We start from the raw sequence: 15,188 nt of genomic DNA, 5'->3' as shown, positions 1-15,188 counted from the left end.
CCTCCGTTCTCTCAGTATTTCGGGCACACCTGCACATGTGCCCGGTGTGAGTTTTAAGTGGCCAGGTCTAGGACTTGAACTGTGATGGACTACATGGGAGTCCAGTGATGTAACCATTATGCCATCTGCTGATTCCATTGTCCTCATTTTTAATGGTTATTCTATTATTTTCAGTTGTTTGGACTAAGTTGGAGGTTTCTCTTAAAGGTCAGAGATTCTTTCTTCTGCATGGTTGAATCTGCTGTTGATACTTTCAAGGAAGATTTTGATTTCCTGCAATATATTCTCTACCTCCAGAAGTTCCATTTGATATTTTTCAGTATGTCTATGTCTTTATGAAGTTATTCCATAATATGGAAGGATTTTCTCACTTCCTGTCATTGGTTCTCTGTTTTCTCTTGCATCTTGTTGAATATTGTTATGATGAATATTCTAAATTTTTTCCTAATATGTTTATGATCTCTTGTATTTTATCCATTGTTGGTGAGGAGTGATGATCCTTTGGAGGCGGGTAGCTATTTCCTAATGTTCGCCTATTTCTTTGGGCTGTGCTTTGAAGTTTAGTCCTGTAGTGGTATACTCACTTCTCCCTGCTTTTTTGGAGTATGTTTCTGTAGCTGTGTGCTTCTGCACTTCTTTATGCCATGCATAAGCTCTGCACCAATTTCCCACCTCTATTGTGTGTGAAGTGTGGAATCTGCAGTAGGAGTTCAGGGTTTAGGTATCCAGAGTTTCTCTCCTTTTACTGCTAATGCAGTTATGGGGAAAGAATTCCTCTAGCATCTATTTTCAGGTGTTTTGTTCTTGTATGTCCAAACCCAACTGCTCCCAATGAGGATGGAGGTTGTGCTGACATAATGTGAGCTGGTGGACAACTTCACACAGCACACCATGTTGGCTGGAGAGCCCCTCCTCCCCCACAGCAACAGGGTACGGGTCCCTGCTGACGAGCTCGAGCTGAGTGGCTTGGCTTGGGCCTGCCTGTTGTCCTTCTACCTCTGGGACTGCAGGGTCTCCCTGTTGTTCCTTCTTCCTCTCTCAGCATTCTTTTTGTTAAGCTACATCACAGAATGGAAAATAGTTTTCAGTGCCTAGGGTCTTGGTTTAGAGGTAGCCTTTCAAGGTGGAATTGGTGGCTACTTAGCTCTGTCAGTTGCTTTATGTACTATCTGAGTGACAAAAGAAAGTGTCACCTCTAACATTATGTAGTTGCTACAAACAGAATGCAAAGCCTGTTTCCTTCCCTCCAATAAAGTGATCAGCTCCCACTAATCAGTATTTTGAGTCATGGGCTCTCTTCTTGGAAATCTTTGTGAAATATTTGTTTTTAAACCACATCTTGTTTGACATAATCATCCATCTGTTGACTGTGTACTCAAGTGGAGCCCTTCCTATGTGTTATGGCTGACTCAGAGGCTAAACAGAAGGTATATTAAGCAGTTGCTAACTATCCCTTTTGTCAGAAATTACGGTTAGACTTCCTCTGCGTGTTTGGATAAGTAGATGTGTTTGGTGATCTGGAGCTTAATGTATTTCCATTATCACCTCTATTCACTCACTTTGTGAATGTAGATATGTAAGGAATACAATCTGAAATGAACAGTGAGATGTTAAAAAAAATCTTCCTGCTAGTTCATAGGCAAAAATGAGTCATAAACATTTATGATAGCAAATAAAAATACCAAATTGCTTATTAATCACTTTAGATTATTATAGTAAGTGAATAAATTAATAAAAAGGCAATAAAGTTAAAGCCTTAATGTTTACTATTCATACTTTTCTAGTCATATATGACCTGTATGTGTGTGTGATAAATGCAAGATGTATAAGGCTGCTTGCTGCTGGTATAACACAGCATGCTGTCGTACAACCATTTTTTAATAAGTAGGAGTACACCCTAAAATTATAGTGTAATATATAAGCCAATATAGGTAGATATAGATAGATATAAATATAGATATAGATAGATATATTCTGGGAAATCTGTCCTTAAGTGATCTTGTCAGTGTGTGAAAAATATACAGTGTACTTCTATAAACCTAATTGGTATATCCTACTGCACACATAGGCTCTGTAATATAACCTATTGTTCCTAGACTACAAACCCATACAGCATGTTACAGTACTGAATGCTATAGGCAATTGTAGCACGATGGTAAATACCTGTGTACCTAAACATGCCTACACATAGAAAAGGTACAGTTAAAGCTCAGTATGAAAGATGAAAATTGGTGCACCTCTATAGGTCACTTCTCATAAATGGAACTTGTGGGATTGGAAGTTGCTCTGGGTGAGCCAGAGAGTGAGTGGCCAGTGAACATGAAGGCCGAGGGCATGACTGTGCATGGCTGCAGACTTTATAAACACTGAGCACTTAGTCTACACCAAGTTTACTAAAATATTTTCTTTTATTCAACTAGTTTTACCATGTCTTTTTTGACTCTATAAACTTATTAATTTTTTAGCCTTTTGACTTTTTTGTAATAACACAGCTTAAAGCACAAACATTGTGCAGCTGAACAAAAATATTTTCTTTCATTATATCACTTTATAAGCTTTTTTCTATTTTCATGTTTCCTTTTTTCTCTTTTAAACTTTCATTAAAAACAAAGACACAAACACACACATTAGCCTAGGCCCTCACAGGGTCGGGTTTGTTGATATTGTTATCTTCCACCTCCACATCTTGTGTAACTGAAAGGACTGTGATGATCAGAACAACACAAGATTAAATCAAGCTTGAGAGAAGATGATGCCATCAAAAGACGTGATAAATGCATGAGGTATAAGGCTGCTTGCTGCTGGTATAACACAGCATGCTGTCGTACAACCATCTTTTTAATAACTAGGAGCACACCCTAAAATTATAGTGTAATATGTAAGCCAGCATGTAGTATAGTATAATATGTGAACCAGTACCGCAGTTGCTTATTATATTGTGGTCAAGTGTTATTCCTGCACATAATTATAATTGCATGTGCTATACTTTTATACAACTGGCAGCACAGGAGGTTTGTTCATCCTAGCCTCTCCACACACCCACACACAGGCGAAGAGTGCTTCGCGCCATGATGTTAGGAAGGTGTGACATCACTAGGCAATGGGAACTTTTCAGCTCCACTGGGATCTCATGGGACCTTCCTCTTAGGTGTGGCCCATCACTGGACGCTTATCAGGGGTGTGACTGTACACACACACACATGCAGTCACACTTGATTATCTGTTGTTTAGCATATTATCACAGTGATCTCAATTACTCAATTGATACTGGACTCTTTGAGCAAAATGTTTCCTAAATATTAATGATTGGAGAAAAGACGTGTTTCTGGGAAAACAACAGAACAACCACTTCAGGAACAGTCTCAATTACTCTGGCCCTTCAGAAACTCTCAAAAACAACTACCATTCATTGGGAGGCTACTGTTTAATAAGGAACTGTGGTCTATGTGTGTATGTTTGCGTGTGCATGTGTGTATACAAATATGTAGCCAAGTACATGTTTACTCTTTATAACAACCCCATCTGTTAAATCTCTCCCTTTTCACAGGTAGTAAAGAAGGCTTTCGAATCCCTTGGCCCTAGCCAGCATGATAGGTGGTGGTGCAGATGGAGAGTCCCTTCAGGCCCTTCTCCTCCTCCTCTTCATTGTTTTCCATGTCCTCCTGGCCCAGCTACCTGGGAGTGGGGCTCAGTGGAACAGGCTGGACTGACAAGACCCTCCCATGGCTGGGTAGAGAAAAGAGGTTCTGGGATCCCAGCAAGAGAAAGGGGAGGAGAAAGTGGGATAGCAAGAGAATGGTAGTTAGGAAAATACTATTTCTGGGCTAGCCACCCAGATTCTAGACTCGTTTAAGGAGATTCTGTATCTTGATACACGTGTTATGCCTCACACATTCTAGATTGTATACACGTCCTTTGTTCATGCTGGTGTTTCCAAACAGTGTATTCCTCAGTCCTGCTAGACTTGTGAAGTCTTTGAAGGCAACATTGGACTTCGTTTTCTTCAATACCACACCAGAAGTGGTGCTGGATGCAGCACAGATACTTAGTTCATTCCCTCAGCAATTTTTTTCAAAGAAGGATTTTTGTAGAAAGTTAAGATCCTTGGTGTAGTCCATATTATAGTATTCCATATAATGATTTCAAGTGAGTCAGAACTTCGCCTTTATCCATAACAAGTAATGATTCATCTTCTAATACAGATGAGGCTGGAAAGATGTGGTCATGTCCCTCCACATGAACTTCAAAACCCACCATCCAAGGGCCAGCCCTGTAGCCTAGTAGCTAAAGGAGCCAGATTTCACATGGCCAACCAAGCTTCAAATCCTGGCCCCAGCATCTTGAAAAATACCCTTGAGTGTATGTGCATGTGTTCCCCAAGTCTTCACAAGATAAAGAAAGAGAGGAGATTATAGTATGACCATGACCCACTGAAAGGTGTTTTCTCTCTCTACCCCATTTCTCTGTCTCTGGTAAATATACACTCCCTCTGTAAATTAAATATATATATATATAAGGAATTAAGATAAAAAACAATTGGACCTGCTCCAAGTCATAGTGGTTATGATGGCTGGATCCCACATGACCAGCTCTGTTCAAGTCTCAGACCCGGCAACTTGGGAAATGCTGGGTATGAGTGTGTGCAGAATCTCAAAAGGATTTGGAGGAGATGAAGGAGAAGAGGTTGCAGTGGGACCATTCCCCATGGAGAGTGGCTTTCTCCTCTCTGTCTGTCTCTGGTGAGCTCATATACTTTCTAGCCAAAATAAGCAAACAAACAAAAACTGCTATCTGAGGAAACTACGAGCTTTTAATTGATATAGTACCTGCTGAAGCCAACACATTACTTGTTTTTTTCTGATAGTGGAAATAATTTAACCTAACATTGATTTCTTGCAGCTTGTTTTTGTTTGTTTTTTAATGGCTCTGGACAACCTGTCTTTTAATTGGTGGTTTTAGACTACTGTGTTTTTTTTTTTAATAGTTTCTCTAGGGTTTATCATTTTCATTTTTACCTAATCCATTTCCACTCACAAAGAGCACCATACCAATTCATTTATAGTGAACTGAGCTCATCAGAGCTCTCGCTCCGCCGCTCCCACCCCTTGCTGTCCATCACCCTCATCTCTGAGCTGTAAGCACTTTGTTCCTGGTATTTATTTAAACAAACCGTTCTTTCCACCGAAGAGAAAGAAAAATAAAAGATAGTACTTACCTTCATTTAGTCGTTCTCCCAGCGCTCTTCCTTTATTGGTTAGACCCAGATCCGATTGCTAGGTCATTTCCTTAGCCGAAAGAACATCTCTTAACATTTCTTGCAGAGCAGGTGTAGAGAAACTTCTCAGTCTGAACTGCAGGGCAAAGAAGAAAGTGCTCACGATAAATTGCTGCAGCTTTTGTCTAAGAAAGTTTTTTAATTTCTCCTTCACTTCTGAAAGATAATTTTGCTAGTCATACAAGTCTAGACTTCTGGTATTTTTCTTTTAAATATTTTCATTCACTCTCTTCTTCCTCGCATGGCTTTTAATGAGAAATTTTCTGTAATTCTTATTTTTGTTTCTCTATATGTAAAGTGGTTTTTGTTTGTTTATTTTCCATATGCTTTCTTTCAAGATTTTTTTTTTTCTGTAGCTTGACTATAATGATATGCTTAATTCTCAAGTTTTTGTGCTTGGTGGGGTTTTTTTTAGCTTCTTGGGCTTGTATTTTGGTGACTGCCATTAATCTTACAAAATGTTCTCCTCAGATAATCTTACAAATCGTTACCTCAGATATTTCTTCAAATCCATTCACCACCACCACCCACTTTTTTTTTTTTAAGATTTTTGCTACAGGGTGTGTACACTTACCAAAGAGACAGAGAGCTAGAAACCACCCTCCACCCCACCCCCCCAGAAAGAATGGTCCTTCTCCTCCAGTCTCCTCTCAGGATTTTGTGCAAGCACACACATGCACTCAGTGTGTTTTAAGCCACCAGGTCTGGGACTCGAACCACAGTCAACTGTATGGGAGTCCAGCAACATAAACATTACACCATCTTCTGGCCCTCTAATCCATTCCCTCTTTATTCTCTTTCTGGTATTTCAGTTATGTGTATGTTACATCTTTTAAACTTTTCACAGTTCTTGGACATTGTTATATTTTTTTTCTTTCATTCATTCTTTTTTCTTTGCAATTCAGCTTGGAAAGTTTTTATTGACTTTAAGAGTGCCCATCATCAAATTTATAGTAAAGCGTTTTTTATTGCTAGCATTTCTTTTTAGAGTTTTCATCTAATATCTTTCTTGCCTTTTGGCATGACTTGTAGTTTTTGTTGAAAATTGGGCACATTACAGGGACATGGAAAGTGGATAAATGGACCGTTAGCATGAAGACACATGTTAATCTACTGGGAGCTGGCCATGCTGAATGCGTGCTGCTGTACTGGAAGGTACTGGCAGTTTCAAATTCTTCTAGTGTCCTTTCTTTATTTTTATTTTAATTTTTTCTGTCTTGGCTTTGGGTTTCCTAAAGTTCTATTCTCAGACAGTCTGTGCCTTACAGCTTTTTCAGCTATTATCCCCTGTTATTTTATTGGATTCCTGTTGGTATGATGGTAAGGCATGAGATGTGTGGGGAAGAATGTTCTATAATCTTCCAGTTAAATCTCTGTCTTTTAGTGAGTCGATTTCTTGGGACAGAGACACAGCCTTTCCTCCTCCCTCCTACCTCCTACCCCCACCTGGGTGCAGTGTTTTCAGTGTTTCCTTGAAACTCTGACTTTTGTTGACTGCTTATCCCCTTAAGTTGAAACAAGCAGGCTGGGATGAAAGAACACCCTTTACCCAGAGCTCTGAGGTAGGTGTTGGCAAAACCCTTCCCCTGGAAAGCAGATCTTTGTTACAGAGAAGGCTCTGGTCCTATTTTCCAGTTACATCTCCTTTTCCCTCAGAGCCTTAGGAGGATCTTCAGCTTGAGCCCATGGTGCTTTTTGGAGGTAAAGACCAGAAAAGTCCCTAGGACCTCAGCTCCCAGGATTTCTCTCTCCTGGCAACCCACTGGTCCTCCAGCAGTTCATGACAGTTTCCGTTTACTGCTCTACCGTCTGTGGCTCCAGTGGCTGCTGCTCCAGGTGAGCAGATCTCAGCTGTGACTCCCCGGACTCACCTCTCTCTTCAGTTCTGGGGAGGTGCTTTGCTCTGTGATGTCAGCTCTATGAGGATTCCAAGAACAGTTGTGGAGTTTCAGTTTGCCCAGATTTTTATTGTAAAGGTGAGAGTAATAATTTCTTAGTGCTTTCTATGTCAGAACTGAAAAAAGAAGTCCTGACCTTTATTTTAAAACTTCCTATAGCCATGTCTTAGATAGCTACTTCTTCATAAACAAAGGAAGTCTTATAAGATAAAGGACAGTCATTAGAAGTGGGAAGGCCATTTATATTGCTAGCAATAAACTCTACTTTCTTTTTTTGTTTGTTTGTTTTTACGTCTTGTTTACAAAGCATCTTGCTTTCTTTCATATGTATTTAAAATAGCTGTTTGAAACTAACATTGTGCTCTGAGTTTAGAGCACTTATCCAAGAGCATGTACCTAGCTAATCAGAGCAGAACCAGAGCTTCAACTAGGCCAAAACCTGTTTTAGAACATACGGAATCCCCAATTTTGACATTTCCCGTCTGTAATCCATACCTCCAATTACTGTTTTCAAGTGGTGACAATAGCTATGGGCTATTCTTTTGATAAAACTGGAGGAACTGATTTTATATGGTAATCATATGCTCAAGGTGAGACTTCTGCTGAATTTTTAAAGAAGATTTAAATGTGTGCCCAGTTTGACATAAACAAGCTGCAGAGCAGTAGAGGTTGAGGAAAGAGAGTAAATGAAGAATTAGACCTTCAGGGAGTTGAGGGGAAGGCGATGAGGATGGATGGAGAAAGACTTACTGCGCGGAGAAACACTTCCTCATTCCCCCTGGAGGAGTGCAGAGAGGTGGGTACAAGGGAGCTAGTCGCTGGGAAAGAATCTGAAGTTCAGGGCTGCTGCACTTCACTGTTGTCCTAGGCTGGGGGAGAGTATGGTACACAATTTGTTGTGGATCTGCACCTGGAAAAGGAAGGGAAGGGTACAGGACTTGAGAGAGGAAGGAAGGAAACTGTAACATAGGCCTAACAAAACCTCGGCCTGCCAGCAGCGAGATTTGGAGCAAGTATTGCCTGTCAGTAGCCATAGCAGGGCCTTTGCACTCCTGAGAGGACACTCAGGGTTTGGGTGTCCTTGGAAGGGCATGACCTCAGGTGAGGCGTCTCTCAGCTGGGGAAGAACAGTTCTCTGGAGGCCCTTCTGCTGACTGTCCTCCTGCATCTCAGCTTCAGTCCTTCTACACAGGGCATTTGGGTAGCCCAGCACCATGTTGACACCAGTGTTTAGTTTGGGGGCTTGTGTCAGGTGACGTGGTATTTTGAGAATGACGTGCATGGGAGCTGATTGAGAAGAGTAGTCATTGTTTGGAAGAGCCCTATGGGAAGGGGAGAGGGTGCTGGCCAAAGACAAGAGGCAGGGACAGGCTACACCAAGGGCCTAAGAGACAGTAGCCGGGTATGCAGTGGCACCACCTCAGCAAGGATACTGTTCCAGGGAGATGGTGCAAATGCTTGGTAGAGAATCACCTACCCTCTCAGGCTGCACAGTCTGTGAGTGGCAGAACGGGAGCAGGAGGAGGAAAAGCAAAATGTGCGTGTGTGCAGACCTGGATGCTGGGTGTGGCGAGGCAGGTTCAGGAGAAGGTCAAAGGAAGCATGGGTTAGACACACCAGTGACAGCTTCCCATGTAAGATCAAGGTGGGAGAAAGCAACAGGTCAGAAAGAGGTCATTCAAAGGCAAAGCATATGAGGACTGGCATAGGTCAAGGCCTCTGGGGATGCAGAGGGCTTGGGGAGCAGGAGACCCTGTCACCAAGCCAGGCGAGAGAGTGACCCCTGGTAGGTGACTCATTCATGAAGCACCTGCTGTTTGGCACCTTGTACTCACCAGGCACTTTCTAGGCCAAAGTGATGCATCGGTAATGGGAGCAAATCCCTTCGCTCCTGCACTTCGTCTTCCAGTTCTGAGAGAAATACAATAAAGTAAACGTGGCACCCAGACAGTAGAAGATGGTAAGGGCTCTGAGAAAAATACCAGCAGGATGGGGGAGTCAGGTTCGAAGGGTGAAAACAGGCTGTGATTCCTCACTGGGCGGTCCCACAGGCCTCCCTGAGAAGGTGGAGGTGGGGAGCACACCGTGCAAACTCGAGGACAAGATTTTTCCTGTCAGAAAGAGCAGCATTTGCGAAGGCCTGGAGTGAGCAACCTGCCTGGCCCAGTCAGGAGTGGAAGATAAGCCAGTGTGGCCGAAGTGCAGCCAGAGCAAGGGAGAGCGCCTGAGATCTGGGCAGACCGTGTAGGCCACGGCCAGGACTTGGGCTTTCACTCCTAGTGCGCTGGGAAGCCTGTGGTGGATGGCGCGATTCCAGAGCACGCGCCGTAGCAGGATCTGCAACTGTTATCTCAAGACAGACTGGTGGGGCAGGCAGGTGGGGGGACAGTGATCACAATGCGGCTGAGGTAGATGGCCCTGCCTTCAGAAGGCAGTCAGTGTCTGTGTTAAGGGTACACCCTGTGGAAGGAATCTGGAGGGAAAAAATAAATAAAAGCACAACAGCACCATCAACACCTGTTTGTGAAGCCTGTATTTGTCAGGTCATTGTCTCCTCATCACCTCAGCACCTACAGTAACCTTAAAGAAAGAAAAAAAGAATTATTTTAGTTAACTTTATTTATTTACTTATTTTAATTGGACCAGAAAAGACAGACTGAGAGAGAGAAAGTAAGAAAGCAAGCCACCAGGTCCAGGACTCAAACCACAGTCAGCCATGTGGAAGTCCAGCACCCCTAACCACCACGCCATCTGCTGGTCCCATAACTTTTTTTTTTTTGGTAGAGATTTTTGTCTAGGGCGTGTGTGCTCTCCACAGGGAAGATAGAGAGAGACAGAGACAGTGGGAGGGAAAGTGAGAAATCCCTCCCCAGGTAGAGGAGAGGATGGCCATGCTTTAATCCCTTCTTCATTCTTCTCCCAGGATTCTGGGCACACACGCACATGCAACTGACATGAGTTTCAAGTCACCAGGTGCAGGACGCGAATCACAGTGGGCCATGTGGGAGTCCAGTACCGTAACCACTATTACCTGCTCGCCCTGACTTTTTCCCTTCTCCCTACTACATTTCCAGTTTTGTTATTTGGGAGCTCCGTAAGCTCCGTTTCTCTCTAGGTCTGCCTGTCTTCCACACCGGTGCTCCTGTGTTGAGCACAGTTTGTAGACACCCTTCCAGGGTCTTCTTAAATATCTAGACCCCTTACAAGTCTTTCCTTCTGACTGTGATGGATCTTTGAAAATACATGGAAATTTGCATTATGAAAAAACTGCACTTCCATTTCAACATTTTGCACCGAAATAAGCTCATACTTTAATTCCAGTTTTCCACAAACTTTTTAAAGTCCCTTGTAGATGCCATATCTATCATTTATTATATTTTCTTGCACCTACCAGGTGTCTCAGGAAATCATCTAGTCTTTCATGAAAGATGTTTACGTTTGAGTGATCACTGACATCAGTCCTTTCACTTATATCTTAAGAGAACGCTGGAGTGCAAATTCCAAAAATAAGCTAATTTTAAAATCTGCTTCTTATTTTACCTAGAATTAAAAAAAGTCAAAGCACTTTTTCTCAAATGTATTTGTTATAAGGACCACTTGTAAAAAAGCAATCCTGTGACCAACAGATAGCATGGTGGTTAAAGGCAATAGACTCCCACATGGCCAACCACTATCTGAGTCCTGGACCCAGAAGCTTCAAAATCACACCTGGCATGTGCACATGTATGCCCAAAATCTCAGGAGGAAAATGGAGCAGATTATGACATGGCCATTCCCCCTAGGAGGTGATTCCTCACTTTCCCTCTCTCTGTCTTTTTCTGGAAGTGTACACACCCTATGGCAAAAACCTTTAAAAAAAAAAAAAGTTTTAAAACTTAAAAAGAAAAGTAATTCTTTAAAATATTTAAAGGTAAATACAATTACTTTTTAAATACTATTTTTAAAATATGCCTAGATATAAATTGAGATTCAATCTCATCCTATGCTTGTCTGACTATAAGGGCCAAAGAAAATTTTATAAATTAAATATAAATGAAAATACAAAGGTCAGTATTTTATAAAAATTCAAAATGTTCAGATTAACTCTCTGAATTTAATATGGCAGTTGCTGTCATTTGCTGACACTGAACCACTGCGTGTTCCCGTCCCAGCAGGCCCATGGCCCTTTACTACGAGCTGCCTCCGTTCTCTTATCACTGCCCCCCGCCAGACTTCCCCTCGAACACACTGCCCCAGACCACGGGGCACTTCTTGCTGGGGATGCACCCTTTGTGGTCTGTCCACCTCTATTCTTTCCTCATTCATTCAGAAAACTGACTGACTGCTTTTTCCCAAAGAGATCGAAAGCATAAGACCTGATGTGATGCATAATTTGCATCGCAGATGTTGGTTGAACTGTGGCCAAAGGATGGAGAGTAAACTTTCAAATAATAATCAGAATAGCAACCCTGGAATGAAAAGCTCCTCAAAAAAATTTTCATCTTGCAAATCTTTGAGGCCTCCAGCAGAAACACACTCAGCTCAGGCCTAGCGTCTCCCTTTGGAGATCTAGCCTTCCTTCTCTACTCCATGGGGCATGCGTATAGTGACTAATTTAGTATGTTTTCCACCAACAGATTTTTTTTGAACTATTGCCAGGTAGTGATATTACCTGTTTACATTTTTGTTTCCATTTTAAAATTTTCCGTATTACTCAGTGACCATTTATGAACTGCTTTCTCATAGCATGAAATGCTGTGACATAGCAAAGACTAAAACTGTGCTTTGGCATTTTTACATGGACACAGAATTTGAGCATTGGAAATAACAGTCAAGGTTCTCCAAGAAACAGAAGCAACGGGGCGTCTGTATGTAGATACACACGCTGCACCACTTAATGGCAGGGTACATCTGAGAAACGCGGTGTTGGCAATGTCATCCCTGTGCAAATATCAGAAAATGAATGTACATAAACATGAAGGATACAGCCTACCACACACCTAGGTTGTATGGTGTGTAGCGCCTATTACACATGTACACGGCCTGTCATCCACCACTGTCGCTATGTGGCACGCGACTATAAGAGATTTATTAGGCAGACTGGCTCAGGTGTCTGTGAAGGACAAGGAATCCTACAGCCTGCCATCTGAAAACGAGTGTGATTCAGTCTGAGTCTGAAGGCCCAGGGAGGCCAAAGGCTTGAGAACCTAAGGGGCGATAGCACTGGTATTAGTCCCAGAGTCCAAAAGCCTGATGTCTGAGGCCGGGAGAAGAAGAATTGTCCCAGATCCAGAAGAGAGAAAATTCACCCCTCTTGGGCATTTTTGTGTTCAAAGAACTGGAGGGTGCCCATCCTCAGCCTGAGGGCAGATCTTCTTTACCCACTTTACCTATTCAGATGCTAGTCTCTTCTGGAAACACCCTCACAAACATAGCAGAAATCACATTTTACCAGCTACCTGGGCATCCTTTAGCCTAGTCACATAGATATATAAGATTAGCCATCATCCGCAGTCAGACTTCTCTCTAAAATATCCAGTATAACTATTCATTTAGTGTCTATGTGAGAGACTCCAATTATTAGCTACTAAGACGGTTTATTTCATTTTGATGTTAGTTTAATACTACCACCTAGAACAATGCACAGATCTAACCCCTCTTGCAAAGGACACGTTCAACCATGTGAAGATAAATTGCCACTCATCAGCCTGCCCTCCCCCAGACAGGCACTCTTAGTACTTTGAACCGTTCTTACATCATGATGCGGACTAATAGGAGAAACAGCTCAATAATTTCTTTTATATGTTCTCTGTGCAATGTGCAATTCAATTTCCTTAATAGAAACTTCAACAGATTATGTAATCCATAGTTCTTATCTCAAACAGGTTTTTTTATAACAATTTTGCTCCTAGTGTTAATATTATACATGACTACAGCAAAGTACTGTGCAATAATTCTATTGAAACGACATGGACAGAATGCATTTTAAATGATATTGAGCATTTATAAATGTAGGCACACATGTGTGTGTGATTTATTTACTTACTTACTTATTTCATTTTACGACTGAATAAAGAAAGTATGTAAGCTCAAAGAGGCTTGTATTGACCAGGTAGAACCAGAAAGTGCTGGCTACCAAGACTGAGTGAGTGCCAACACTCCCTCTTGGGGTCCTTCCATAAGAGGCCCTTCCCAAACCCAAATGCAGGATCTATGGGTCTTGACAAGGCTTCCTGGGAGAATCTGGCAAGATCAAAAACTCCAGCCGAATCCTGTGCAGGCATATCCAGGTTCCTGTCTCCATTGTTAAGTCTTGATGAGCGGACCCTGGTCTGGAAGGCTGGGAAACAGGGTGTGATAAATAAGTCAAAGCTGACGGTCACCAACCTCCCACCCAGGTCCTACTGAACCCTGCTCTACATTAGAGATAAGTGACATTTTGGGCATCTTTCTAAAGACCAACAGCAACTTGATGTCCTAAGGCCCCACGAAGGCCAGACCGTTGTTGATAGGGAAGAGCAAACTTGCCCAGAGGCACATGCAACTCCTTTCTAAAGAGTTTTAGTTGGAGACCAGGCAGCTAGTGCCTTTGAAGGCTGTGCTTTCCTGTGGTTGGCTGGGCATGTGTCTTACAGGTGCACAGTTGCGCCCTCCCAACGCCAACACTGGTGTTGATAGTCTTAACTGTCTGTGGGGACATATTGCACAGAGTGAGAATGACATTTTTGTGATTAATTCTTCCCAACAGCTGGCTGTCCCAACTCCTTGATTAAAGAGCTCCATCACTTCAGGATTCTTGGGGAAGAGCAGGTGAGTTGGCATCTCCAAGGCGGTGTCCACGTGTCATGAGAGATAGACACTAATGAGACAGTTTGGCTCTCTCCAGGGAGGCTGAGTGTGTCCGCTGACCCTCGGCACCCCGAGATAGGAAAGAAAGTCGTGCTAGAGAGATGTGTAAGGACACATTTTCCTCTTCTATCCATCAGACCTGACAGGATATTAATTGGTACATCTGCTATCTGCCAGAGTGTTTCATCTCAAGACGCAAGCAGTATGCAGGCGCTGCAGAGTGGCAGATGAGCAAACAAATAAATGCAGAGATGAATTATGTCTACAGAATCGATAGTCACAGACATCCCTGATTTGATGTCTATGGTTGCATGTACAAGCTCTTCTCTGCACATTCGCACAGTTTGTGTGTGATAGCTATAATTCACAGCTGCCGCTTCCTATATGAATGTATGGCTTATACAGAAGTAGACAAATGCTGTGTTATGCTCAGTGATGTATGTCATATTTAAAATGGCTGTACTAAGTAAAGAATTTGGGATACTAATTATTACATACAGACATACATACACATACCTTTTTGATGGCCAAAAATCATCTCTTGATCCTCGTAGAAGCATACTCAATATTAGTACATTAAATTAGTTGTCCAATTATCCTTAAAATACTTATACTAAATGTTGGCAACATGTTGGTCGATCTAATTTACTCTCCGCTACTGAGTTTTACTCCAAAAGACTGTCTTTGCCGACTGGCCAGAGCCAGACAGCTTGTAAGTGGAGATGTGGTTGCTTAGTTTTGTCAATGAGTTTTTAGTTTGTATGATTTCCTTTTGTGTGATTTGTGGCAAAGAATTCTTTTCAATAGGAGATTAAAACAGAAGAGTCAATTAGAGGAGGATAAGAAATTGGAATCATCTCCAAATCCTTGGGGATGACAAGCTATAATATGCCTTCTTTATTCCGCCATATTGTGAGTTTCCAGAATAGCAGGCACAAGTGTTTACTCGAATACAAGCAAAATCGGTTACATTGTATCGCCGATAAAAGTTGATAACCAGCTCCCTCAAATATACCTACATGTGAAAACACCTTTACCTCACAGCCATTTTGCAACAAAAACCTGAGAGACTTCTTAAAGCAAGAATCATTAGCTGACATTTCCACTCAGATAATGGAGCCTTTTCTTCTAACTTGTACCAATATTTGCAAATTGTTTCCATATTTGTTTTAGAGTCACTGGGTAAT

General features: G+C 42.1%; 1 protein-coding gene and 1 long non-coding RNA gene across 5 annotated transcripts in view; one reads left to right on the top strand and one right to left on the bottom strand.

Moving 5' to 3' along the window:
- The window catches only part of LOC102468611 (uncharacterized), a 57,549-nt gene extending 50,367 nt beyond the window's left edge, over nt 1-7,182 (bottom strand). Inside the window, exons 1-2 of one of the 2 annotated variants that reach the window (XR_001370639.1) lie at nt 7,147-7,182; nt 5,216-5,351 (exon numbers count right to left, since the gene is read on the bottom strand). This is a non-coding gene — a long non-coding RNA (uncharacterized LOC102468611). Of the gene's footprint in view, nt 1-5,215; nt 5,352-6,824 lie in introns of both variants that reach the window. The other variant, XR_335120.1, reaches the window with a different exon arrangement.
- The window catches only part of PRKN (parkin RBR E3 ubiquitin protein ligase), a 1,506,714-nt gene that overhangs the window by 1,245,046 nt on the left and 246,480 nt on the right, over nt 1-15,188 (top strand). For all 3 annotated transcript variants that reach the window (XM_006152254.2, XM_006152253.2, XM_027773358.1), the window contains one exon: nt 13,901-13,962. In XM_006152254.2, the coding sequence (XP_006152316.1) occupies nt 13,901-13,962 (62 nt within the window). The remainder of the gene's footprint in view (nt 1-13,900; nt 13,963-15,188) is intronic.

The sequence above is a fragment of the Tupaia chinensis genome, unplaced genomic scaffold, assembly GCF_000334495.1.
Source record: "Tupaia chinensis unplaced genomic scaffold, TupChi_1.0 Scaffold000346_1, whole genome shotgun sequence".
Taxonomy (NCBI): domain Eukaryota; kingdom Metazoa; phylum Chordata; class Mammalia; order Scandentia; family Tupaiidae; genus Tupaia; species Tupaia belangeri.
This window is presented reverse-complemented; position numbering and strand designations above follow the sequence as displayed.